Here is a 27,306-nt window from a genome sequence, read left to right as displayed (position 1 = left end):
GCCCCCGTTCTCACTTCCCTCCCCATAGGTAACCGCTGTTAGCAGTTTGGTTAAACACAGCATTATTAAATGAGTATAATTTTCCTACCCAATGGGGGGGAAAGCATATTCAAATTGTTCCCTTTTTGAGAGGATATTTAGGCTGTTTCCTTGTTTAGCTGTTTCTTTTAAAACAGAGGTGACAAAGGATGGATGCCTTTGGAGGGTACTCAAGGTAGATTCTAGATTTAATGGTCTTGTATCCTTTTGGTCACTTCAGGGCCAAGGACAGGTCCTCTTGATTGGACATTGAATTTTGGGAGAGAATTCAAGTAAAAGAAAAGGCCTAATATGTATGAGACCCACCACATGCTCTGGTCTCATTGGGGGGCATTGTTCCCATGGATAGGGAAACTGGTATGCAAGGACCAGGTCCCTTCCCCATTATCATACATACACTTGCGAGAGCTTGGCTTCCAGTTGCCACACACACAGTTGATGGCCTGCTGATTTCAGTAGGTGAACAATTCTTGTTTGCCTGTCTTGATGTGAAACACATGTGGCTAAAGGTCCCAGTGGTGGAAGTCGGCCAGCACTGTCAAAGGGGGAAGTCTGGCAGGTATACCAGGCACCCTGCCATGTCAATAGAGTCATGGTTGGTTAGAATTTTTTAGCTCCAGTTTAAGCACCTCATATGAGGAAATTTTCATAGATGATGTTTTGCAAGATGGTCAACACTCTTGGCACCAGTAGCCAGGAAATCAAAAAACATATTGCGATGGGAAAGTCTGCGGTTAGGGACCTCTCTAAAGTACTCAAGAGCAATGGTGTCTCTCTGGAGACTAAGGTGCGCCTGATAGAGGCCATGGTTTTTGCAATCACTTGTTATGCATCAGAGAGTTGGACAGTGACTAGGGAGGATAGAAGGAGAATTGACTCCTTTGAGCTGTGGTGCTGGAGAAGAGTACTGAATGTACCATGGACTGCCAAGAAAACAAATAGATTCATCCTAGAGAGGGTTAAACCAGGCTGCTCCTTGGAGGCAAGGATTCTGGGGCTTCACCTGACATACTTTGGACATGTTGTAAGGAGGGACAGGTCTTTGGAGAGGGACATCATGCTGGATAGAGTGGAGGGACGGCGCAGGAGGGGAAGACCCTCTATGAGGTGGATTGATTCAGTGACTGGGGTAATCGGGATGGGTGTGTCGGAGGCAATGAGATTGGCACAGGATAGAGCAGGGTTTAGTGCTGTTGTACATACGATCGCTATGAGTCGCAAACGACTCGACGGCACATAACAACAACAACAGGCATCACACCCATTTTCAAATGAGAAGCCTGAGGCCCAAAGTAGCAAAGAATCATATGAGAATAACTGACTGAGCAGGGTTGGGGCCTAGGTCTGTGCCACAGGCTGGACCACTGAGCTCTGCAGCCTCAGCGAATCCATACTGCACCGAGTCCTCTCGGGCTCTCTAACGCCCCCCCACCCCGCCCCTCATTCTCCTCTCCTCCTCTCTCTTGCCAGATAATAGCGACTTGATCGCCTGCACTGTTATCACCAAGGATGGCAGCATGGTCCAGCGCTTCCTGGCTGTGGATATTTACCAGATGAGCTTGGTGGAGCCCGACGTGTCCAGGCTTGGCTGGGGAGTAGTCAAGTTTGCAGGTCTTCTGCAGGTAAGGTAGCCAGCGATTCCAGAGGCTGTAAATACACATAGACACACACACTATCGCTTCTGACAGTTGATTTGAATAGCACAGAGAATATGAGTGAGTTCTTGAGCAAAGTGAAATGAATCATCATGCAGACATTAAGTCCAGTTTCTCTTTGGTCAAATTCCTTGGTTCTCAGCCCTCCCCTTCTCTCCAAGAGATAGCCTGATCCCCCCTCTGCCAAATGCAAATGCATGTGTGAATGTAACTGCAAGTGCCTATTTTTAAAAAATGGTATGTGTACATTTAGGGAGCACTGTACCCAGCTGCTTAATCAAAAGGTTAGCAGTTTGAACCCACCAACCACTCCAACTGTGAAAGATGCATTGCCTATAGAGATTTACAACTATGGAAACCCTGTGGGACAGTTCTGTGTCCTAAAGGTCACAATGAGTCAGAATTGACTCCACAATGAAGGATTTGGAGTTCCATCCATCCAATGGAGTGTGTGAGCGGTTTATTGAAATGGTCGAGCGTGTTCTACACTGTGCTTTAGCATTATTATGTAGAGAGACCTCTTTAACTGCTGTGGGACTGCACCAGGCTATTTGTAGCCAATGCCCTGCTGGTTGTTTCCATGTGTTTGCCTTTACAAGCAGTGCTGCCGTGAACAAAACCGTTCCTGTTCTTCTGCACTTGTGCAAGGGTTTCCCCAGGGCAGATACTGAGAAACTGGGGTGTGCCAACTTGAAACATGATTAGGTCCTGCCAAATTCTTCCCTCAAACAGTGGCTGCCACCGACTCCTTTGGAGAGTTACCTTTTCCTTATCCTTCCACCAGGGGAGCCAGGCTTTAACTTAATGAAACTCTGAGTTGAGAACTTGGGAGTTTTAGCCAATTGCTATTTCCCATTGAGTCAGAACTGGCCCATAGCTGACCCTCCAGCAGGTTTTCAGAGGCAGTAAATCGCATGAGAGGAGACTGCCCATCTTCCTCCTGTGAAGCAGCTGGTAGATTTGAATAATGTGCCTTCACGTTGGCAGTGCAGCTCCTTATCACCAGGCCATCAGGGATTTACTTAGCCAACTGCTATGATAGGTAACTTCACTCACGGAGTAAAATGTAGAAGCGGCCAGCCGACACTTCCGTCATCCCGTCGGGTTCCTACCATCCAGCACACACTGGGCATCCCAAGCCCTGCCCTGATTGGAGGCAGCCCATCGTATCGTTGGGCAGTTGTAGTTGCTAGAAAAACCTCTCATGGCTGACCCACATCCACCTCATTGTAATACGACCAGCTGTGAGCACCCCTGCTCCCCGTGAGAACAACCTCTATCTCTGAGGATGCCAAAGTAACCCTTATAGAGTCCTGTGGTGGTCCCATAGTTGAGTACTCAGCTGCTCATCAAAAGGTTGGCGGTTCAAACCTGCTATGTGACAGCATTGCCGCCATTAAGATTTTCAGCCTAAAAAACCCTATAGAATAGTTCTGCTCTGCCGCGTGAGATTGCTGAGTCAAAATCAACTGTGTGAGTCAGAATCAGCGACCAAAATGTCTTTTACAGAAGATAACATGAAAAACAACACGACACATCTTTTGTTTAAGAAAAGACTTCCATGGAAGGAACTATCCAGACTTAGTGCCTCTTACTTATTCAAAGCAAATTGTGATCAGTTTCCTTTAGAATTTAGTGTCAGGAAAGTGTTTTTCTCCCCTAAAAGATTAATATGTGTCCTGCATCAATGAAAGCCACATAAACCTTTTTCAGGGATTCCCCCCCCCTTTGGTTGTCTTCCAATAGCTTCTATTTGTCAGGTCGTTCCTACCTGCCAAGCTCTCTGCTTTAAATGCATTATGGCACATTCATTCTCACACAGCGTCTTGATGCAGGTATTGCTTCCAAAGAGCTCGTGCCAAGTTTAATACCTAAGGATGGTGACCATCACACTGCATAAGCCTTCATCAGGGTTTCTCCAAACTCCCCCAGCAACCCTGAATTTTGTGTCTGCCTCTCCTGTCTTGTGCTTTTATCTCCAGTCAGTTCAAACCTGGGGAGAAAGCGGAACCCTCACCCAGAGTCCAGTGTGGGTTTTCGACTGGCTCAGTCATGACCCTTGCTTTTGTCTGGGCTGTGTCAGAGCTCTCTTCAAAGCTCTGTTCAGGGGCCCCCTCTTTCTCTCTCCTGTGCTTTCCCCTTAAGAGAAACAAGGAAGAAATTAATGAGTAGGTGAGTGAATGTATGTGCTGTCATGCCACATGGTGAGAGGGATTGGGCTTCACAGTGAGCATTCCTGGAGGCTGTCTCTGGAGTGACACATGTGTGGTGGTCTGTGGAACATGTTTCTGCCACATGTGACTGTTGTTAGCTCTTTTCAAGTCATCCTCTAGCTCAGGGTGACCTCTGTACAGCAGGGATCAGACCACTGTGATCCATTTGATTTCCATTTACTGGATCACCAGGCCTTTCTTCCTAATCTGTTTTGAGTCTGGAAACTCTGCTGAAATCCATTCAGGATGTTCGAAGCATTCAAGACGTCACAGATGGATGGCTAATGGCTGCACATGATATATATTAAGCCCAGAATATGGGAATTAAACCCAGAACTTCCTTCATGTAAGGCAAGAATTCTACCACTCCCCCTGTGACTCTGCTGAGGACCCTTATGTTGTTGTTATGTGCTGTCGAGTCACCTGCAACTCATAGTGAATCTGTACAACAGCCCCAAAACCTGCTCTATCCTGTGCCAATCTTATTGTCTCTAGCACTCCTATCCCCATTACCTCAGTCACTGAATCAATCCATCTCATCGAGGGTCTTCCTCTCCTGCCCTGTCCCTCCACCCTCCCATGCATGACGTCCTTCTCCAAGGACTGATCCCGCCTTGCAACATATCCAAAGTATGTCAGATGGAGCTTCAGAATCCTTGCCTCCAGGGAGCAGCCTGGCTTCACCCTCTCCAGGATGAACTTGTTTGTTCTCCTAGCAGTCCATGGTATGTTCAGTACTCTTCTCCAGCACCACAGCTCAAAGGCATCAATTTTCCTTTTATCATCCCTAGTCATTGTCCAGCTCTCTGATGCATAGCAAGTAATTGCAAAGACCATGGCTTGTATCAGGCGCACCTTAGTCTCCAGACTAACATCAGTGCTCCTTAGTACCTTGGAGAGGTCTCTGACAGCAGACTTTCCCAATGCAATTCATCTTTTAATTTCCTGGCTGCTGGTAGGTACCAAGAGTGTTGATTGTAGAGCCAAGCACACTGAAGCTGTCAATAATCTCAATCTCTTCATCATCCATCATGATGCTGCCAGTAGGCACAGTGGTGAGAATCTTTTCTTGATGGATGTTGAGCTTCAATCTGTATTGAAGGCTGCAGTCCTTGACCTTCTGCAGCAAGTGCTTCAGGTCCTCCTCAGTTTCAGCAAGCGGGGTTGTATCATCTGCATAATGCAGATTGTTGATGAGTCTTCCTCCAATCCTGATGCCACACTTCTCCTCATAGAGCCCAGCCTCCTGGATAATCTGTTCCGCATATAGATGGAGAAGATATGGAGGACCCATGTACATATTTAAAATTAACTTTTACTTGTACAAGTAATATATGACACATTCTCTTTAACTAGAAGCTAGAAGATCCTAGGACCACCACTTATACTCCCAACCCTTTGCCCTCTCCGTCACCCCAGCCTGTACTAACAAGCGTATGTCTTCCTTCCACGCCTTTTCCTGTCTATGTTATATGAGGGGAAAGTTCTTTATGTCCTTTGCATTAATGATCGAAAGCCATGCCTGTTGTTGTGCCAAGGAGGAGCCCTGGTGATGCAGTGGTTAAGCACTCAACTGCTGACCATCAAGTCAGTGCTTCAAATCCACCAGCAACTAACTCTCTGAGAGAAAAGATCTGACAAGCTGTTCCGATAAAGATCACCGCCTTGGAAACCCAGTTCTGTTCAGACCTGCAGGGTCTTTTTGAGTTGCAATCCGTGTCTTGGAGATCTTGCCGTGTTGATTCATTCAGATAGCGACCTCGTCCTTTCTGACTTCTGCCTGGTCTGACCACTCCTGTTACTGACACTGCCTTCCACCTGCTGCTGAGTGCTGAAGCCTCTTACATCTCTCACTGTATCCCAGCCACAGAGGCTATTCTTATAAAGCCTGCTTGGTACCTGCATGCCAGGTACCAAGAATGGACTTGTTGGGCCATAGGGCCCAGGCATTTTTAACCCATCAGGCGAAGGTGTCCCTTGCGGTGCTCCCACATTCTCCCTTCCTCAGGGTGAGAGGACCAGGTGCCCATGGCCTTGCACCTTTAACTCTGTTAGACTTGGGAGACTGACAGTCCCCTTCAGCTCCGTCTGCTCACTTTGTTGATGGTGCCTTCTAGTCAGTTGTGACTGGTGGTAGCCCCGTGTGACAGCATAGAACTGTATCACATAGGATAATCTTGATGGGAACAATTGCCAGGTCTTTCTCACAGTGGGCTGCTGGCTTAGAGGATCTTTCTACTTCAGGTCTGTTGGCCCTGCAGCTCCTAACCAATGCTATCCTTCCGTTCCTCTCTCTTCAGGACATGCAGGTGACTGGTGTTGAGGACGACAGCCGCGCCCTCAACATCACCATCCACAAGCCTGCGTCCAGCCCCCATTCCAAGCCTTTCCCCATCCTCCAAGCCACCTTTGTCTTCTCGGACCACATCCGCTGCATCATCGCCAAGCAGCGCCTGGCCAAGGGCCGCATCCAGGCCAGGCGCATGAAGATGCAGAGAATAGCTGGTGAGTGGCGCCCTGAAGGGGGGTCCTCTGAGGGCTGAAGTAGCCATTAGCCTGTTAGCATGTTCTTCACCCTGACCTTGAACCACCTTAGCTCCTCTGAAAGACTTTACCAATAGTGTAGGAGTTAACGTGCTGTAGTGAAGTGAGGTCACTCAGAATTTTCACTTTTTAAGTCCTTGACTACTTGAGAGTTTGGCGGCTCCATGGAAGAGATGAGGTGCCTTGCCTGCCAGGTTCAAGGCCATGCAGAGGCCTAAGTGTGGACTTTTGACCAATAGTAAACATTCTCATCCTTCCACAAAGAAATTTGCCGTCTTCACCTTTACAGAATACTATAATTTATATCCACTCACTCAGTCTTTAGGACAACACTTGAGAACAGTAGGGTTCATTCTACCTATTTTACAGAAGAGGAAACTGAGGCCCAGTGGCTTGCCCAAAGTCAGTCAGGCAGCAAGTTGGCAGAACTTTCTGTTTTAATTTTAATCCCTTCCCAGAGCTGCTGAGAGGCAGCCCATCTTATGAGAGTCTTGTGACAAACTCACCTGCCTTCACAAATAAATTTACCTTCCAAAGGGACTGTGGTGAATTTATGAGGTATCCAAGTACCTTTGAGGGTCAGGATATTGGGCTTTTTTTCGTAGAGTAAAGGCCCCTGAATCATGGTGTGTACCTACCAGGTTGGAAGGTCCTTGAGGAAAAAATCCTTGTAAGATTAGAAACATCTTCACAATACCCAGCACCTTTCTTGGTGGTTACTATGGGGAAAGGGAAGTGCTTTCTCAACAGATTGCCTTAAAAATAAGCCCTGGAGAGCTGGGTTTCTGTACAGGATGTTTCCCTGTCCTGCTGTGCCCACCACGGTCCTGGTTGATCTGAACAGGGGGGCCTGCAGTCTCGTGCCCTCATCTCATTTCTCATTCAGCTGAAACTTGGCCTACAAAATCATTACAGAAGCATTTTGTAATGTGCAAAGTGACTTAAATCACTCAGTCCGTCCTTTCAAGATTTATTTTCAGGGAACTTTTTTTTTTTTTAATGTAAAGCAATTTCTCATAGCTGGCATGAAGGCTAAATATTTCATTCGAAAATTGAGAATTATGCTGTAAAGTGGCTGTTAGAACTAACGCCTTGGCTTATTTCTTAAATTGATTTTAAAAAGCCCTACCAAATTGATATATCATGGGATCTGTTTATGGAAGGGAGGCTGGCAGTGGTGACAGATAAACGCAGACATAAATACACACACACATTGTCCTAGGTGTTTTCTCATACACATTTCTCCTCATGAGTGAGTGTGTATTTAAGTGTATAGATGAACAAACTCTCTGAGCAGATTTGGTCCCATGTACTTTAGACCATGAAATGGCACCAGAAATAAGCCTTGACGAGGGTCACTTATGTGTGGAAAGTGGCTATGGCCCAGCGTCCATTCTGTTGGAAGATCAGGCTCTCCACCATGGCCTGAATAACCCGCTCAACACCACCTATGTTTGAGTCTTGGATAGTATCTTTGATGTTGTTCTGGTCACGCCGTTCAAGACTGCCTGCCTGGCATCTCCCAGTGATGCCCCTAGCAGGGACTACAGGCCCCCTGATTACAACAGCCCCACACAAAGCTGCCTCTGCACCCCTACTTCGTGCTGAGAATGATCCACGGTGTTGTTTCAACGTAGCTCTCCTGGACCTCCCAATCCAGCCGACAACCGAAGTCCTGGGATTTGGACTCGGCACCACTACTGCCACGCAGCACCTGCCCTTCCGCTTCTATGACCAGTGCCGCCGGGGCAGCAGCGATCCCACTGTACAGCGCTCTGTGTTCGCGTCAGTGGACAAAGTGCCAGGTAAGTCCGCCCCAGCCGTGCCATGCCTTGTCCCCTCGCGGTGGGGCCCAGAAGGCTTCCTCTTTCAGAAATCCCTGTGACTCTAAGTTCCAGTTTCTTAGAACTGATCGAAGTATAGCATGAGATCAAACATAAGCACAGCCCCCCCCCAAAAAAAAAAAACAAACACAAAAAAACCAAACTTGGCTTTATTTTTTGTCACTTTGCGGCCTTGGTTTAGTTTTCCAGAGATTTGTTGGGTATGTAGAAGAATTTCTCAGAATTAAGACTAAGAAGTTTCTTGGAAATTTCTTGGAAATGCTTAATTTGTTAGCAGTGAGGGTTGTGGGACAGTAATTTCCTTCTCCGTGTGAGATGACTACAAGGAGATAGTGTGTAGTTCCTGTTCCAAAGCCCTGGAGACGGGCAACTTAAGAGGAAGGAGGCTGCCTGGGGTGGCTGCTCATTATCCCACTGGAGCTGCCTCTTCCCACTTGTGCCAGTCATTAGCTCCTGTGCTCCTCCGTCTAAGAGAGGAAACATGAAGTTTAAGGTCAGCTTGACAAAACAGCAATACCACAGGAGAATACACTCCTGCCTTTCTGGGCTGAAGTGGCAGCTTTAAGTGACTCCAGTCACACCCCAATCCCACCCACCCCAACCCCTCAACAGAGAACTTGTCTCTGGGTTAAAAAATTTAAGACGGCTGGCTAAGTCCTCCCCTGCAAAACTTAACCCCCTCTCCATGATTAGGTTCTATAATTTAGCTGGGAGTGTTGCAAGATGTTTTAAAAAAAGAACTCTTGATCTAAAAATAAAATGCAGCCAAAAGAACCTATCCCAATTAGCGTGCTTGTCACCATCCATGTCCAACCCACCCATGTGATTGACATGCTGTCTCCGGGTTATGAACGAGGTCTTTTCTTAACTATATCTTTACATTGAACTGGAATGTAAGTTGGAACCGTTAGGCATGGGTCATAGCTACTGCCAGTTTTAGCATATAGTGGATAATGTAGCCTTCTGTGCATAGGAAACATTATAAAGAAGGACTTATGGGTACAGTAAAGCATCTTTAATGGGAATGCACTGTCCCTTCCAGCCACTGCCGTCCAGGGAGAACTGACTCATAGCCGCCCCTCCCTTTGGATTTTGGAAACTCTAAATTGCACAGGCAAAGATTGCCCATCTTCCTCCAGAGGAGCCGCTGCTGGATTCGAACCACCAGAGAGTTGTGGCCTTTGGATTTATAGTGCAACACCCTACAGGCTATGCCATCAAAACTCCCTAGTAATAACGTTTGATCACATTTCAAAAGTAGCACCTGTTTTGTTACTGCAAATCATTGGGTCTACTTTGACTTTTTAATCTAGTTGGCTTTATAAGGATTGGTTTGTAACTACAGGTGCGGCACAGACATCTGTAACCTAGGGATTGCCTGTGGGGGGTTTTCTGTCTTTGATTTTAAAAATATACATTTCAGGCACATGTTTCTTAAAAGCCCTATCATATCAAGGTCAAAATAAAAAGCAAAAATCAGTGTTCTCCACCTTCAGCCCAGTAGTGGCCTCTGCTAGCACGTTCTCACATCTCCTTCCAGAAACATGTATCTGGACACAATGTTTGTGCTTTTCCCTGTCTCTTAGTGCATGTGGGTTACACTGCACGTGCAAGGTTGCTGCACTTTTTTTTGAAGGCCTTTTTTCACTTCATGACACGTCATGTTACACCTCAGCAGCGTCTGTAACTCAAGGTCACTCCCATCAGCGGTTTAATGATATTATATCCTATTGTGGACCAAAGAATTCCTTTCTAACCTCTTCTGCTGGTGGATGTTTGGGCCTGTTTCCTGGTTTTGGCATGACGGCATCCCAGTGAAAATCCCTGAAGTAGATCTGCGTGACCACACAAGACTTACATGTCTGCAGAAGCAGGTCCCAGCGGCGGATCTGCCAGACCAGAGGGGACATGATCTCTAAACTCGTTGCCGTAGCCCCAACCTGCTCTCTGGAGCAAGGTGCACCCGTTGTTCACTTGGCAGCGTGTGACTGTATTCCCTCTGGGCCGTCTTATTGATTGTTGCTCCTCCTGTGGTTTCAGTTGTGACTAGATTATGATTCTGCCAGTTCACAGGTCAAGAGGATTGTTTGCTTAGAAGAATTTTTATTTTATTTTATTTTTTTAAAAAAAGGTTCTCCAGGTTGCTCCATGTTGGGTCAGGTTGTTGAGAAGTAGGGAGAAGTCCTGACCATGAACTAAGTATGTATTTGGTTGGTAAGAAACCTTTGCTGTAGGGTCACCATGACTTCTTTCCTCTTGGGAACTGGTTCATGAGCAAAGCCCAGGCCTTATAGTTTGTTCCTTTGTGGACCATGCTGGGTATAAATAAATAAATAGGCCTACGTGTCATATTCTCCAGCATCTGCCAAATGCTGCAGCACCAGGCCTGGCGTCCAGGGAAAGTGTGCGGGCACCAACTGCGGGGATGCCACATCAGGGGTGTGAGGTTCTTAGGTTGGAACTTCAGGGACTCGAAAGCAGCTATCCAGCCCCAGGCTGCATCACCCCTGACAGCTCATAGGATGTGTACTGAGGTCTGAGGACAAGGGAGATTGAGCCTGTGTGTCACCACTGTGACTCCTGTCAATCCTGGGCTCAGCAGTGTTCACATCTGTGGGTCTCCTCAGAGGGAGGGCAGGTGCCACAGGAAGAGACAGCAGGTAGCCCACCTGCCCCTCCTGCCCCAGTTTGCCTCTTGACCCACCTCTCGCCCCTTGACCATTTAGTGCCCATGCCTGTGTCACTCAAAGCCCCACCCACCTAACTGATCAGCGCCACCTTCAGAGCACAGGGTCTCCTCTCACCTGTCCCGCCCCCATCACCTCTCAGGAGCAAGGGGATTCTGCAGCCCCCAGTGTTGGCCTCCTCCCCTCTATTCAGCCAGGGGAGCTTTCTGAAACATAAATCAGGTTTTCAGCATGCCCCCTGCCCTCGACCTTCCAGTAGCTCCCTGCTGCATTAGGACAGAATCCAAATCTCTCACCCCAACTATAAGGGCACCTTGTGACCGACCCAGTTCTCCACTCAGATGGACCCGCCGTCCCCCACCTGCTGTACCTCTGTGTCAGCACTCCTCAGATTCGCCTTAGGATCCTTGTGCACTCTTCACAAAGGATGAGGCCTTCAAAGAACTCGAGTTTGCGTAGAGCATACCTACCAATATTTAGGGGATTAGAAATTAAACCAGAGGAACATGTATGTATTTTAAAATACTACTACTACTATACTGTTGCATGTTTCATTAGTACCATAGTTTTTTTAAGAAATACCTCTGCTTTCTAAAACAAAAGCTTTATTTCACATTTTGCAAATCTCTTTAAGATTCAGCTTAGAATAGAGACAGGTTCTTGTTTTAGCTGCTACAGCTGATCTTTGGGAAATGACATTCATAGAATAGGCTCTTGAAAACTGTACACTCATGGGCACATGTGTACAGTAGGCCAATTATGTTTTTATTTTTATGAAACCAGCTTTGATCTGGGCAACCCTAGGAGATCCTGGATAGTCTTCTCTTGTGCGGCTACTTCAGATTAATTGCTCACTCTTCAGTCCACACACTGCCTCTGCTTCCTTGGAGAGGCCTGTCCTGACACCTGCCTGGCTAAGATTACCCCTTCTCTTCCTGTCACGTTGACCTGGTTGTGTCTTGCTCTCTGGAGTTCTTGCTTGGCTCAGGTGTTCGTGTACCTGACTGTGATTATTTCTCTCCCATGTCAAATGCCACTCTCCTGTTCACCACTGGGCCTAGCAGTGCACCCAGCATGGCACGTAGTAGGTGCTTAACAAAGGTTTACGGAATGGAGAGCAAGCCCCTGCATGTTCCCTGTGTGGCCACCACATGCCTTCCCTGTCTGATACAATGAAAACAAGGAAATACCCTCTAGAGCGCTCACGATTTAGCCTTAATGAGGGAACATGAAGACACTGGGATGCCAGGATTCTGGCACTACTCTAAGCACTATTCTCCCTCTTTCTGCAGTGAAGCGAGGTGTGCAGTTAACCTCTCCTTACCCAGAGGGTCGCATTAGCCTTAGAGCAGGGCCCTAAAGGGTCTAGGGGAGGTGGCCCCCTCAAACCTCACCAGATTTCCCTTCAGTGCTGCAGTGTCCACAGGGACTGAGGAGTGCAGTGAGACCCACTCCCACCCCACCCCTGCCGCCTTCTATAATGGCATTGCTCCTTGGTCCTTGCCGTAGGCCACAGTGATGCAGAATCCCAGGCTGCACGGGACCCTTGCTTTTTCCTGGGGAATAAAGTGCCCGGAGGAAAGCAGCTCCTGGCCCCAGGCCCCAGGGTAACTGACAGCAGAGTCTGTTATGACAAGTCTTTGGGCTTTATCTCTTGGCACAGGTAGTTGTCATGGTCCAGCTCCCCTTTAGAAGCTACAAACAATTACATTTGATGAAAATATACTTTTCATTTCCTTTGAGGAGATATTAAAGTAGACTATAAATCAGGGCTAATTGGTGCCTAGCCACTTTGCTGTATTTCTTTCTGCTTCCATTTGGCATGGAAAGAAATCACAAGTTGTATTTCTCAGCCGACTATATGTTGATGGTGCTGTCCCCCAGAGAATCTTCAGCTCCGTGAGGCAGAAGGCTGTGGGTGCGCCTAGGAGAAAGGACATCAGTGATGATCAGGTGGCATTGTGCCAGTGAGGCTGGGTCTAGGAGCGGGCCTGAGCTTTCGGTGACTTTGACAGGCAGCTTATCAGCGCTGGAGATAAGCTGCCTCCCACTGGCCCACTGAAACCCACTCCCTACACACCTTGGCAATGTTCCCTCAGGTCTCTTCATGAGAGCAGACTCCCTCATCTTCCTCCCAAGGAGAAGGTGCTGGGTTTGAACAGCAGCCTTTCCAATAACCGCCAAACAGGTAACCGACCAGGCAGGGTTTCACATTCTGCCGTTGAGCAGGGAAAGGGTTGCACACTAGCCCCTGAAGGCAGCCTTTACATAGATACTGCATGCAACTTGGCCCTGAGAGCCAAAGCAGCCCATGGACGTGATCATGTCACATTGGGGGCCACAGCTGTCATCCCAGGGGCCAGGATTCCAGCTTCCCAGAACAGCTTTGTCTCTCATTCCTAGGCCTCCGCCTTGCCTCACCCCTGCTCCGGTGGCCACATTGGAGCAGAGAGCTTGCCTGCTGTTTCTCTGGAAGTCATGGGTCCTGGTATGCAGGGGAAGGCCAGCAAAGTACCGCAGTCCCCTGGCTTCATTGTCAGCATCTTTCCTGACTTCAGTTAGAGGCCTGCAGGGATTTGAAAGGGCAGAGGGAAGATGTACACCCCCCCCCCATCACTGATGGGGCCTTAGTGATGACAAAACAGGAAGTTATCTCTCCCCACTCTTCTCTTCAGTTGCCTCACCAGCCTTTTAGCTCTGGGTCTGCCTTTCACTTTTCTCTACCCTCCATGGCACCTTCTAGTATCTTCTGGGCACTGGCTCCTCTCCCTAGCCCAGAGCCCTCTGCCCCGTTCTTTTATCAGCACCAACTTCCTCTCCCCTGCTCAGTCCTCCACAGGACCCCAGGGACCCCATCCCCTCACTTCTTCCCTGCATTCATTTGCATGACAGCTGCTATATTTCCTGGCAGCCCTTCCCACCAGCTACTGTGGCTGACTGCCTCTTTGGTTCATGTCACTTGTCCTCCACTAAGATGTCAGACCCTTTGTCTGTCTTGTCAGTAGTAGTCAGTGCTGAGTCAGCAGGTGCTCAGCAAATATCCATGGCCAGGGAAGGCAGGCAGGCAGGACACTGGGGTCAGAAGGCCAGTTGACTCAGCACCCTGTTTCCTACAGACTGTAAACCCCTCATGGCAGGGCCGAGGCTGGCTCGCTGTTTCAGGCCCAAGATGAAGGCAGTTCAGGGATCCCAGAGGTGAGGCTGACTTCATCCCCTCAGAGAGCATTTCACGATGTTTCAGTTCCCTGAACATCGGGGAAGTGAGATCCTTCTCTCAGGTGTTAGCTTTATCAAAGGCAAGCAAACCGGCTGTATCAGTCGCCTGACCCAGAACACTTAATAGTTCCATGGAAAGGCAGCACCATCCCCGCGCCATATCTTGACAGCTGAGTAACTAGGGAATTATGTGGAGATTACAGTGTCCTCCGAGCTAACCAAGCTGACCATGGAGCCTCTGATGGACCTCCAAAACAGAAAAGGGGAGAAAATAATGTTTGAGTCACAGACCTGGGCTTGACTCTGCCATCCTCTGGGTTCACATGCTAGGTACGAATATCATCTTATTGCTGTGGTTCCCAGAAACATGGGGTTTTTGGCCTTGTTATTTTTCTTGTTTCTGATTACAAAACTCCAGCCAATTCTCTCCTTCCAGCTCCCCAAGGCAAAATATACCCCTTCTGGAGTCACACAGGAAGGAGGGCTGAGCCTGCTGAGTTTAACCCCTTTCCTGCAGCTCCCTGGTGAGAGAAGAGGCCAAGGGCCCATGAGTCATAGGAACTGTATTCTAACCCTGAGGCCTTTTTTAAAAAACAAAACAAAGCAAAAAAGCAAGCAGAATGTATTGAGCTGCTAAGCATTTTATGCCTTTTTCTCAGTTGATCTTCTTGACAACACTCAGAAGAGGGTTTTCCCTCTGTGCATGTGAGGAATTTGAGGGTCATCCGCAGGCCTACAGGCAGTTTCAGTCCTGAGTGAGGCTTTGAACTTGACTCTGCCTGGATCAGACCCTGAGCCTCACCACCAGGCTGAACCATCCACCTCTCAACCCCCAGCAGAGCTCTGACATGAACTGTCTGATTTTGGAAATGTAGGTCTAACTGATATGAACTTTCTGATTTTGGAAATGCAAGTCTAATTGACATGAACTGTATGATTTTGGAAATGCAGGTCTAACTTGTGGCCTCGATGGTATCAGGTAAAAACCACATCAGCAGCTCCAACTGTGCGCATTTCAGGCAGAAAAGTCAGGCCTGCTTTTGGAGCATGGTTTATAGTTTGACCCAAAGAATTAACTGTGCTGGGCACTTTCTGTGCCTCGCCTTTCAACAACTCTGGGAGCCGGTGTCACCAGGACCGCCAGTATAAGGCATTCCTCCTTCCCAACTCTGAGCCCATTTACAAGGCCGGCCTTCGTAGTCATGTGATTCCTCTGCCACCTGCTTCAGAGTGTCTGAGGTTGGCGAGATGGGCCCTAGATAGAGGTCCTCTGCTTGCCAAGGCTCGCGGGGGGCCCTGAGCAGCTGTGAAGTAAGCAGTCTTCACACACAGTTCAGGCAGGGCCACATTCCAGATCAGGGCCCACAGGGTTCTCTCATTTTCCCAACAGACACAATAGCATTTGTGTGAGAAGCTCTCTCCTCTTGTGAAATGCAGCCATGTAACAGGCAGCACCAGGCACCAGGCCCCAGACAGGCTTTTCCTGGGAGGTGGAGGTGGAGAGGGAAATCATTCCAGACCGCCGAGTGTTGCTTCACTTCTGAGGATCATTACCCACCTCAGAACACTGAGTGACCTTGGGCCTGAGGCCTGGTCAGAGTATATCAGAGAACAGGGACCACGCACCGGGCCACTCTCAGGAGAGCTTCTGAGCCTACAGGAGAATATGAGAAGACACCAACACCTTGTGATCAAGCTGCCATTTGGCCTTGGCTGTGCCTCGAAGAGGAGCTCTGGTGGTCTAGTTCATAGGGAATTACACTGTTAACCTGTACTCCTTTGGTGGTTTGAAGCCACCAGCGGCTCCACAGAAGAAAAATGGGCAGTCTCCCGTGGGATTTGTGGCCTTGGAAACCCACTGGAGGGTCAGCTATGAAAATGAGTTCAGGGCTTTGAGTGCCGCCTTGAAATACTCGGGAGTATGGGGTGGGCCCCCTGTGGGGCAGCCTCGTGGGCAGTGCAGGACGGCTGGGCCTGCGCCACGAGCATTGCAGCCTCAGGAGCAGCTCCTGCCGTTCCCGTCTCCTGAATTGTTGGTGCAGGGCAAGCACTTACATGGTGAAGTGATTGGAAAGGATGAACTAGCACCCAGAAAACCCCTCCCGCTGAGCTGTTCATGAGGTAGTCAATGGCCATCTTCCCCGTGGTCCTTTGTGTTTGCCGTTGTTGTGGGATTTCATTTCCCAGGAGTAGCATCTGCCCTGGTGCTGATGGGCACAGTGAGGTGGCTGAGCACACGCCCCGGGGATCTGGGTTCCGGGCCTGGGCCCACCTCGTTTGCCATACAGGTTTGTGTCTCACTTGAACTCTTAGTCTCTATCTATTCCTATTCAAAACAAAGGTGATTGTGTTACCTGCTTCACAAGGTGATTGTAGCTGTTGTTACTTGTTTTGAGGTCGGCTCCACTTCTAGGCAGCCTTGTATATAAAGGAAATGTTGCCCAGTTCTGTGCAGCTTCACGGTCCTCGAGATGTTTGAACCGGTTGTTGTGGGTCTAGTTCACTGTTTGTTCAAAGCACGTGAACTGAAGTCTCTGCATCTTCACTTCTAAGAGCATATTACTGTGTTTATTCTTAGACTTAGTTATTCTCCTGGCTTTTCATGGTTTAGTCAGTATTCTTTGCCAGCACCACAGTTCAAAGCTGTCTGCTTTTTTCACTGTTCATTCTCAGCATGCACAAGAGGTGATTGGAAAGACCACAACACATCTTTTATTCTCTTTAGAGAGGTCTTTGGTAGCAGATTTGGCCTGTACATTATACTTTATTTCTTGACTGTTGAATCCTTGAAATTTGGCTTTGGATCTGTGGATCCAGGTGGAATGAAATTCTTGACAACTTTAATATTTTCTTTGTTTATCATGTTGCTTATCAATCCAGTTATAAAGTGTTTTGGATTGTTTTATGTTGATAATCCATATTGAAGGCTAGACTTTGAGCTTCATCAGCAAGTACTTCAAGTCCTCTTCATTTTCAGTCTGTTGTCTGTGTAACACAGGCTGTTAGTGAGTCGTCTTGCCAACCCTGATACTGTCGTCTTCATATCCTGCAGCTTCACACACTCTTTTTCAGGTAGATTGAGTAAGTGGGAGCATACAGGCCTGCCAAATGCCTTTTCCAATTTTAAACTACACAGTATCCCCTTTGGTCTGTTTGGTGCAGGTTCTACGTGGGCATAGTTAAATGTTCTCGAGCTCCCATTCTTCATAATGTAACCCATATTGTGAATATAAAATTAATTCATTCATGTGAAATGCCTGAGACAGTGCCTGGTCTGTATACGGTATTCCATAAAGGTGCCCTCAGTTTTATTATTTTTATTATTAACTAAGAGCTGACCCTTGACACCTCCAAATGATCGGTCCCCTTTCTAGACATTAAATCCTTTTTGCACCAAAAAACTAACACTCCAGCAGCCCTTCTGCAAAGTATCTGCAGTTGTCTGGATTCACTCTTTTCATTAGATGCTGATGCAGTCCTGGTGTGGTGGCAGGGCAAACAGGTGCTTCCTCTTTCTGCAGAAGCAGCCATGAGTACGCAGCCTGTGTGGTTTGCCCAAGGCCCCCCAGCTTGTAGCATCAGAACCAAGGAAGAACAGAAGTTTCCGAAGCCCTGAGCCCAGCATACATCCCTTTGGTCTGTGATAGTGACCACCACGGTCTAAGCCAGGCCACTGCCACATAACCTCAGAGCAGCTCTGGCAAGTGGGTCCCACTCCTGAGTCTGCAGATAAGGATATCCAAGCCATGAGGAGAGACTCTACCCATGTCACATCATGCCCACCTTTCATCACTGCCAACCTGAGATTAGGCCACATTGTCTCCATCTCACCAACACACTGCAGCTTCTTCGGTTCTGATAATTATCCAGGAGCGGGGCACCTGGTTGAAATGGGTGTGGTTTGGGGGATCCAGTACCACATCACAGTCAGTCTGTTGTGTAAGCCCAGGCCATGAAAGCCAGTCAGTGGTGGACTACGCTCTGTGGATGTGAGTCTCTGTATCTGAAAGAAAAGTCCATCAAATTATTTGAAGCTACTTTTTGAACCTTTGCTTGCCTGTTTGTTACTGAGTCGTTTGCTTTATTAACTCTTTTATTTCATTATTTTTTGTGTGTACCGTCAAACCAGATCTGACTGGTACAGGAGGACATTGTTCCTCCTTCTCGAGCAGAGCATCTGGTGGATTTGAACTGTGCACCTCTGAACTTGAGTTGCAGCTTCTTGCCACTAGGCCACCAGAGCTTGCCGCTTTATTAACTCTTAACAGACAATGATAGCAAATGTCATGGACTGAAGGTTCATTGATGAGGCAAAGCCAGGAACTTGAGGACATTTTAGCTCTTAATCTGTCTGTGAATTGAGAAAAGTCTACCTTGATTTTTTTTTCTTTACCTTAGAATATCTACTATCTCTAACAAGCTCAGAGAACCCAGAGTTCCCCCATACAGAGTTTGAGAACCGGTTTCCAAGCACTCTTACTAAATCAGAGGATTGGTCTTGGACTCAAGAGAATGAGATGCCAAATAAATATATGGTTGCACATAACAACAACAACAGGGTGCAGATAGGCTGGAAGGAGAGATATTGATCCATGTGGGCCGTGGGACTGAGAAGAATCAGGTCACGAGATGCCATGGGACAAAATGATATATTCTGACTCTTCACAGAGAGCCATAAGCCATGGAGTCCCCCATACGTCCTTTGCCTTCTTGCCTTGGGATAAGTTTCCCAAACATGGAAGCTCCTGGGAGCCAGGGTCAAGGACTGCCAAGCAAGATGATCTGGATGAATGGGAGGGAATCGAGTGTTTTTAAAAGGAACTTTAAAAATTCCAAGAAATAGCTGACAGCTCTTCTAACTAGGGTCAGGAAAGGGAGGCTTCATCCAGGAAATGCTTACTGAAGTCTTTTGTGAATCCGATAAATGCTGTACTACAAGCTGGGCTTGTGAGAGGGCCTGGAGGGAGACACGCCAGGACAGCCTGGGGGCAGGTGCAGTGCACACCTCGGGGGCTTCAGCACTGAGTCCAGGGAAGGCTTGAGGGAGCAGGGCTGAAGGTCGGGAGTGAGGACAGGCAGTCTGGAGGACCCCTTGAGAGGTATTACACAAATGTGCAAAGCACCCTCGACCTCACTGTGCCCTCATCACCTAGATAGAGGGCTCAGGTGCCCATCTTTTCTTTTTTTTTTTTTTTTATGTGTGTACCGTCAAATTGGATCTGACTGGTACAGAAGGCGATTGTTCCTCCTTCTTTAGCAGAGCATCTGGTGGATTTGAACCGCGCACCTCTGGGATTGTCAGGTGCCCATCTTATGGATAAGGGTGGGGTGAGCTAGAAAGATGTGGCCCCGAGACTGGTCGAAATGGGCTTTGCAGCTAGTTTGCACTGTGCACAGACAGTACGCCCTGCAAGGTCTCCAGGTGGGCCTCCCAAGGTTCTAGGAGAGGCGGGAGGGCCAACATGCCAACAGGTAAGGAGGCTGTCACGGTGGACAGTTACACCTCCATTACAGGCTTCTTTGTAGAAACTGTCTCTTCCACAGCTCATATAGCCTTCCACACCATTCCCTAAGGAATTTTGGTGGCTCAGTGGTAAGGTGTTGTGCTGGTACCCCAATGGTAGGTGGTTCAAATCCAACAGCTGCTCCTCAGGAGAAAGATAGGCAGTCTCCTTTGGCGTGATTAACTGCTTCTAAAAACCCACTAGAGGGTCCACTTTAATTCACGTAGCAAGACCAGCACTATTCTCTGGGTAGTTCCACACTGCACTAGTATGACAGTTTCATGTAGCCTTCCTCCCCTGCCCCAACCCCTAACTAAGTACTCTTTTTTTCACTCAACAATCTGTCTCAGAGATTTTTCTCTTGTGAGTTCATAAGCGTGTCCTCGTTGATTTTGGCGGCTGTGGAAGCACCCGTCATCTGGCCAGAGCATGTTTATTTAACCAGCCCTCTACTGATGGATGTTTAGGGTGTGCCTAACTTTTTTTGCTCTTAATAAATAGCAGACACCTCCAGGCACCCTCCTGCGAGGGTTTCCATGCGTATGTACCATGACATAAACCCTAAGAGGATTCGGCGAGCAGTAAAGTATGTTTTGGAGGCAGGCAGTGGGTAACCATAGGGCTCGGCGAAGTGTCACGAAGCCGAAGCCTCTCTCTACAAGTGTTCTCTGTGCATTTCGCCAGTGCAGGCGTTTTGATGATCTTGACTGCAGTCCAGCAAAATCCTGGTGGCTTACTGGTCCTGTTCTGTCTAGGAGGTGCAGTGACAAGCACGCTCTGGAAGAGCTCTGGGGCTTTCCAGGAGGCTGGCCACTGGGGGCCTGGCTTGCCTTCCCAGCATCAGATTCGTCCCTGCTCCCCACCCCTGCTCTCTGTAGCCAGCATACCAGAACTCTGTGCTTCTCGCCCCAAACATACACCGAGTTTTTTTTAATTCAATTCATTTCAAATCACCAGGGTCCTGAAAGTCAACATTATCCAAGTGTGACTGGACTGGCTGGTTTGTGGCATCTATTCACACTGCAAAGACCCACTTCCTTAAGCCCTGACGTCATTGCACAAACATTCCAGAGCACCTCTGCTGGGGTGAGCCGTCGCTTCGCTCAGTCTTCCCCACTCCCTGTGTGTCCAGGAGTGGCTCACAGGCCCCCTCTCCCCATCACCCCAACCTCCTCAGCAAGAGTAAGAAATCCACTGCGTGCTTCGGGGAGTTGAGCCTCCACTGCTGTGACACTCGGTTTAGACTCTGGTTTCCAGGCATTCCTACCAAAATATTTGCTAAATGGGGAAAACTCAGTATACATGGTATACTTCTAACATCACAGCTTTTTTAAGTAACCCAGCATCATGTTCCAAACTAGCACACCAGACCTATTGCCAGAGAGTTGATTCCCAGTCATGGTGATTCTATGGGACAGAGTGGAACTGACTCCCCAAGGATTTTCTTGGCTAGAGCCTTTCTGGAAGGAGACAGATGGACAGTCTCCTCTTGTGCCTCAAAAAAAAAAAACCCTGGAGGGTCAGCTGTGGTCATTTCCCACTGGATAGCAATGAGTGTGAGTTTGAATCTTTACTGAAGCAGATTACCAGGCCTTTCTTTCACGGTGCCCCAGGGTGGGTTCAAACCACAGACCTTTCAGTTAGTGCAGTAGTTGAGAACAAACCATTCAGGCGCCCAGTGGCCTTAGCAGAGGGTTACATCACACTGAGTGCTGACTTTGACTAGATGCTAAGTTAGTTACTTTGTTTAAAATAAAGGGATAAAAGTGTGAAAACTAGTGTTACTAATGTAATTTTTGTGGCTGGGGCATATGAGACTCAGAAGTCCCAGCCGTTTGCCCCAAGTGGCAGAGCTGGTGAAGGGAGAAGTCCTGCCTTCAATCTGCGCACTAGCTACTACCCAGGCCTGGCTTCCTACGAAACGCAACCTCGGCCTCCCCTTTCCTGCTAAGTTCATCTGAAGGCCCCGAGGAGGCTGCCCTTTGTTGTGGCTTCCTGGCCCTGCTGCCGTGACGGGCCGACAGGTGGGCCACGGAGTGCTGGGTCTCTGTGCTCACTGGGCCACCAGTGCTTATAAACTGCTGGGTGGCCAGGCAGGCAGGAAGAGTCAATGCTGATGGAAAAGAAGCCCTCCCCAACAACCGCCGCCCCAGCACTTAGTAACCTGGAGAACACTCTGAAATAGTTGACATTTATAAAATCTTGAGCATTTTGGAAAATTGCAGTTTTTGCCAGTTTTCCAGGCTGACGCCAGAGAGTAATGTCAGCCAGCTCAGAGTTGCATTCTGGAGTCCTGAACATGTGCCCAGGCCTGGGGTGCACATGGCCTGCACCCCATCACCTCTCCTTGACATTACTCTGCCCCCGAGCCCATCCTGCTGGGCCCAGCAGATGCCCTTCATGTCATCCAAGCACAAGATGCCTACAGGAAGCTGCCAAACTCAGCTGCTTTCATGCTTCTGTCAGTTGGGCACCTACTATGTGCCAGGTAGATGCCATCATTCTGTTTAAACCATGCTGTATGTCTACCAGTGAGGTTCGGTTAGGAGAGGGGAGGTATTGGCCCCTGAGCCAGACTGCGTTTACATCACCACTTGAGCGGCTGAGCTGTGTCATGTTGATAAGTTCTCTAAAGCCCCTGAGCCTCAATTTCCTCTTCTATAAAATGGAGCTGGTGGCAGGATCTGCCTCATGTGTTGTAGTGAGGGCTGAACAGCTGGAAAGGCCGTTGGCACTGGGCTGGCACTAAGTATTGACCACCCATCCTAATACTGTCACAGCCACCATTCCCTTCACTCAGGGAGTAAAGCCCCAAATGTCAGGCCTGCCTGGCAGGGACTTTGACCACCCCCCTCCTGGCCTTGTCCAGTGCTCCCAGATATCCCAGACACGGCCCTCAGGTTCTGCCACCATGTAGCCGACACCAGGCAAGGGGCCTCTGGCACCCGTTCCATTGAAGTCTCCAAAGAAGGTGTCATCCCAGGCATGGTCCATGTGGTTGATCAGCCAGTGAATACTCAGCGCTTCTTGGGAGCATCTCCATGCAGGCTGTGTGCAGCCAGCAGTCATTGCTGGGCTGGACCCAGGGGACCCCATGGAGGCTGTGGGAGTATACGATTTCCATCCTGAGGGCAGCTTCTGGGGACTTTAGACAGGAAGGAGCATGGTTTAACTGAGCTCATTGGATAGTGGAGGAGGCACAAGAATGGATAAAAGGCAGCAGCAAAGAAGCCAAGGGCAGCAGAATAGAGGCAAACGTGGTCGGTGATAGGCTTCTGTCCAGTCCTACCCAGTGTTGACAGATGTACTCCTGCAGATGGCACTGTCCCCGCACAACCTGTATCACTTGGGGTTTGCAAAGCACTTTTCCTCTCCTGATTGATCTAAGTCATCCTGTGAGGAGAGTATATCCACCTTCTGACAGATGGGGAAACTGAGGCTTGAGAAGTGAGACGTGTAGCCCTAGTCAGAACGGGAAGAGACAGTGTGTTTTGCGCTGGGGTTCCATGAAGGGCCAGTATGCCAACGCTCACTGCACTGCTGGCACTCTGCAAGGGTCTCTCCACCGTCGGAGGCCGAGGAGGAAGGTGCTCCCGAATCCCCCCTTACCTGAGGTCACACAGCATGTACACCCAAAACCCACAGTCTTCCCTCACTGTCCTTCTCAAGGACTTGGGCGAGGTGAGACACCATCATTTCAGTCACTACCCCCTCCATGGTTGTGAGTCCCCTCCCTGGCCAGCGAACCCGAGGTGGTTTTCTGTGCACATGTGTCAGAGGTGCTGCTCACTCAGGCCCCGGGTACTCGTCCCCAGCAGCAGCACTGCGGGATCCTTGAAGCCTCCTCACGCCAGCTGACACTGACGTCTCCCCGACAGGTATGATCCATCAGCAGCTGCTTCTGGTGTGGGGTTGGTTTTTTGGGGTTTTTTTTCCCTTTCTCCAGACTAGGCTGGCTCTCTGCCAGAATTCTTTTTAAAAAACCAACAAAGCACCAACCCACCGAGGAAAACACTGGAGTGCCAGATGAGTTCAGGAGCCTCAGCAATGGAGAGGAGTCAAAAGTGAGCTTAGGAACTTTCTGGAAGGTTCTGGAACCCAGAGTCTCATTAGGCCCTTTTGTCTTTTTGCTCTCAGGGCTCCACCAAAATGGGCTTCTCTGAGAAGTCCTGAGGTCCAGGTTTTCACTCCTTTATTTAGCAGTTCTTTTTTTTTTTTAAATCTTTTATACTGGTTTACATAGAAAGTTTATATACATTGTTTTTCACACCAGATCTTTCCCATTTCCTTTACCCACCCATCAAATTATGCGACCCTATGATTAACCACCCCGTCCGCTCCGCTTTGCTCCCCCCTTGCATCCTCATAGATGTTCTACAGTAATGGTCTTTGACAGTATTTGTCCTTATGGGACTGAGTTAACTGACTTAGCACAATGCTCTCCAGTCCCTCCCAAGGAGGGTAGTGATTTACAAAACCACTGGTCCTGCGTGCTGTGTAGTATTCCGTCGTGTGAATGTACCGTAATCTCTCAGTCCATTCGATTGTGGTATTTAACAGTTCTTGAGTGCCTGCAGCGTGCTCGGCAAAAGGGAGGACTGTGCCTGGGCTCAGGGAGACAGCCAGAGCAAACCAGGCATCCAGGGCCTGCCTCCAGTGGAGCGTGCAGCCTTGTAAGAATGATAGACGTTATTCAAATCATCATGCCGCCAAGTATAGCTTCTAATGTGCAGCACCTGGCCCGATGCAGTGGGAATCAGGGAGGGCTTCCCCAAGGAGGGGTCTTGGGCCGACAGTGGAAGGATGAGGTGGTGAGACAATATTCCAGGCAGGGACGAGCATGTGTGAAGGTCCTAAATCAGGAATGAGGTCAGGTACAGAATGCAGGGGTGGGGTGAGGTGGGCTCCCCTGGCTCCCTGTGTTTGGGGTTCAGCCTCACTTGGCATGCTTGTCACATGAGGCAAGCAGACACACCTGAATCCTCGGCTGTGGGTGAACTCCCCATCATTGACACACCTTTTGTGCTTGAGGCTCCACCCATCACGTTCATGGATTCACTTCCTGCCCTTTTGGGGTGATGATCCTCTCTGGGGAAACGTGTGTAAATGCTCATTCGGCAGTTGGGGTACCTGAACCACCCCTGGAGTGACACAGCTAGTCAGCATGCCCAAGGCACCTTCCCACCTTCCCTGACCCCAGCTCAGGCTCCAGACCAGGCCAGCCTGGTTTTTTCTCTCTCCTGTGTCATCTCTCATCACTGACCTGGCTCAGACCTGCCACATTGTAGAACTAACCAGCCTGTTAAGGGGTAATTACGTCCACATTGGCCACGTCAAATCCACAGACAGCTAGAGAGCCAGAAGCGGGACTGGAGGCTGTCCTGTCCCTCACTTGGCCTGTCCTTGGCCACTTGCAGGCTGGTCCCCTGGTGACCTCACATCATGCTCCTTAGGTTGAGTACTTCTCAGAACACTTGGTTGGAACCACGCCCACCTCAGGCAGGGCCTCGCTCAGGTCCGAGGAGCTTGGGGGCTGAGAGTTGCTGAAGGCATCCCGTCCTGTGCTCTGTCTGCCACCTGCCTCGTCCTCCTGTGGCCAGGCAGGAGAGGTGTGCTCTGCTCAGCATGGCCTCAGACCAGCTCCTCCTCCAACTCATCGGAGGAGTCCTCTATGTGATGGCCAACAAGAGGAGGAAGCTGGTCAAATGAGAACCCCACGTCAGCAAAGAAAGACTCCCTTCACTCACTGAGCCGAGGGTGCTCCCCAGACCCAGGGCGAGGCCTCTCAGAGCACATGGTGTACGTCAGCCTCAGCTGGTTCTGGGCTGAACCAGTCTAGCCTTGCAGCCCCTGCCTAGGCTCAGCCTAGTCTAGAATCACCCTGTGAGTTTACGAGAAATCCACTTTTACAAGAAATCCCTGACCAGACCCAGCCAAGCCCGGTTAAGTCAGTGTGGGGAGGACGTCGTTTTTAAGCTCCTTTTGTCATCCGAGTGAGCATCCTATTTCAGAGGCGACGTCGCACTGATTACCCCTCAGGTGGCTTTACAAGAGGGTTCTGAGTGACTTTGGGTTAAAATGTGTTACCTCATTTTCATTCCTCTCATCCATGTTCAGGGAGCTCTGGTGGCGTAGTGGTAAAGAATTGCACTGCCAAGACAAAGGCGCAGTTCAAATCCACCAACTGATCTGCAGAAGAAAGATGGGCAGTCTCCTGCTGTGTGACTTACTGTCTCTGAAAACCCACAGGAGGGTCAGCTGTGTGTCGGTTCCTACTCAATGGTACCCAACAACAACATCTGAGGGGCTTAGCCATCATGGGCACATCTGTGACTGAGGTCCTTCCACCCAAGCAGCTGCCCAGGGGTGACTGGGGTGAGTCCACAGCTTGGCAGTGTTCCCCCAGGAAGGGGCTCCTGAGCATGGCAGTGAGGTCCAATCAGCATCCAGGATAGAGATTCAGAAAAGGTGAATTATTGTCATGCTTTAATAGACCCATTTCAGCTGTTGCTTCGTGCCACGCACTGGGGAGAGGAAAGTTCTAAGGCAGCCTTTCCCTCCAGGAGTTCACAGTGTCCTGGGGAAGACCGTGCTCAAGCCACTAGAGTAGCCTGGTCTGTGCTGTGATGCAGGGGAACACAGCGGAGTGGCCGAGGGCACTCTAGAGGGAGCTCTTAAAGATGAAGCAGCCCGGCAGACAGCAGGTCCTGGGCTCAGGAAAGGCCTGGACTCAGTTCAGAGCATGTGAGATTGCTACTGATGGACTTTGAGCAAGGAGGCTACAGACCACTCTGAGCTGACCTCAGAGACTCAGAGCCCTGGCCGGGCTGCACCAGACTCTGGTGACCCACATTTAACTGGAAAGATGAAGTGACCAAAGCCATGTGCTCACAGAAGGCAGCTGGAGACTAAGCTCATTCTTTCAGCCCAGGACCCAAAACATGTCATCCGCAGCCCTCCCATACCTCATCCAGTCCTTGCCCGGCCTGTCCATGTCACCCTGAACACACCTTCCGAATCCTGACCTTTCTCACCATCTACCATCAACGCTAATCTCCTATGTCAGGGGTCAGTTAACTTTTTTCTTGAAGGACCCCCCTGGTCTCTGTCACACTGTTGTTAGGTGCCATGAAATTTTCTACAACTCAGATCTACCTACAAACAGATCGGGATGTTACCCTGCCCAGCCCCATCCTTGGAGTCCTCGACATGCCCGAGCCCATCGTGACCATCACTCTGTCAATCCATCTCGTTGAGGGTCTTCTTTTTGCCAACCCTCTCCCTTTCTAAGCATCATGGCTTTTTCCAAAGACTGACTCCAACATGTCCAAAGTACGTGAGACGAAACACCACCATCCTTGCCTCTAAGGAGTGGCCTGATTGTACTTCCTCCAAGGCCAGATTTGTTTGTTCATTTGGGACGTCATGGGATATTCAGTACGCTTTGTCAACACCTCAGTTAAACTTTTTTGTCACAACAGGACTTGACTGTTTAGGCCTGAAAGCAGTTGTAGACTTAATGTAAGCAAATGGGCATGGCTGCATCCTAGCAGTGAAGCTTTCTTTATTTACAAAAACAGTCAGATGGCCAACTTCTGACTTGG

At 49.1% G+C, this 27,306-nt stretch overlaps 1 protein-coding gene across 1 annotated transcript in view; it reads left to right on the top strand.

The window, feature by feature from the left end:
- CLEC16A (C-type lectin domain family 16, member A) overlaps nt 1-27,306 on the top strand; it is a 262,635-nt gene that overhangs the window by 199,347 nt on the left and 35,982 nt on the right. The window contains exons 20-22 of the mRNA XM_006895232.1: nt 1,510-1,661; nt 6,208-6,412; nt 8,089-8,256. Coding sequence (XP_006895294.1) covers nt 1,510-1,661; nt 6,208-6,412; nt 8,089-8,256 — 525 coding nt within the window. The remainder of the gene's footprint in view (nt 1-1,509; nt 1,662-6,207; nt 6,413-8,088; nt 8,257-27,306) is intronic.

Source organism: Elephantulus edwardii, unplaced genomic scaffold (genome assembly GCF_000299155.1).
Source record: "Elephantulus edwardii isolate Elephantulus edwardi_28Jun2011 unplaced genomic scaffold, EleEdw1.0 scaffold00162, whole genome shotgun sequence".
Taxonomy (NCBI): domain Eukaryota; kingdom Metazoa; phylum Chordata; class Mammalia; order Macroscelidea; family Macroscelididae; genus Elephantulus; species Elephantulus edwardii.
This window is presented reverse-complemented; position numbering and strand designations above follow the sequence as displayed.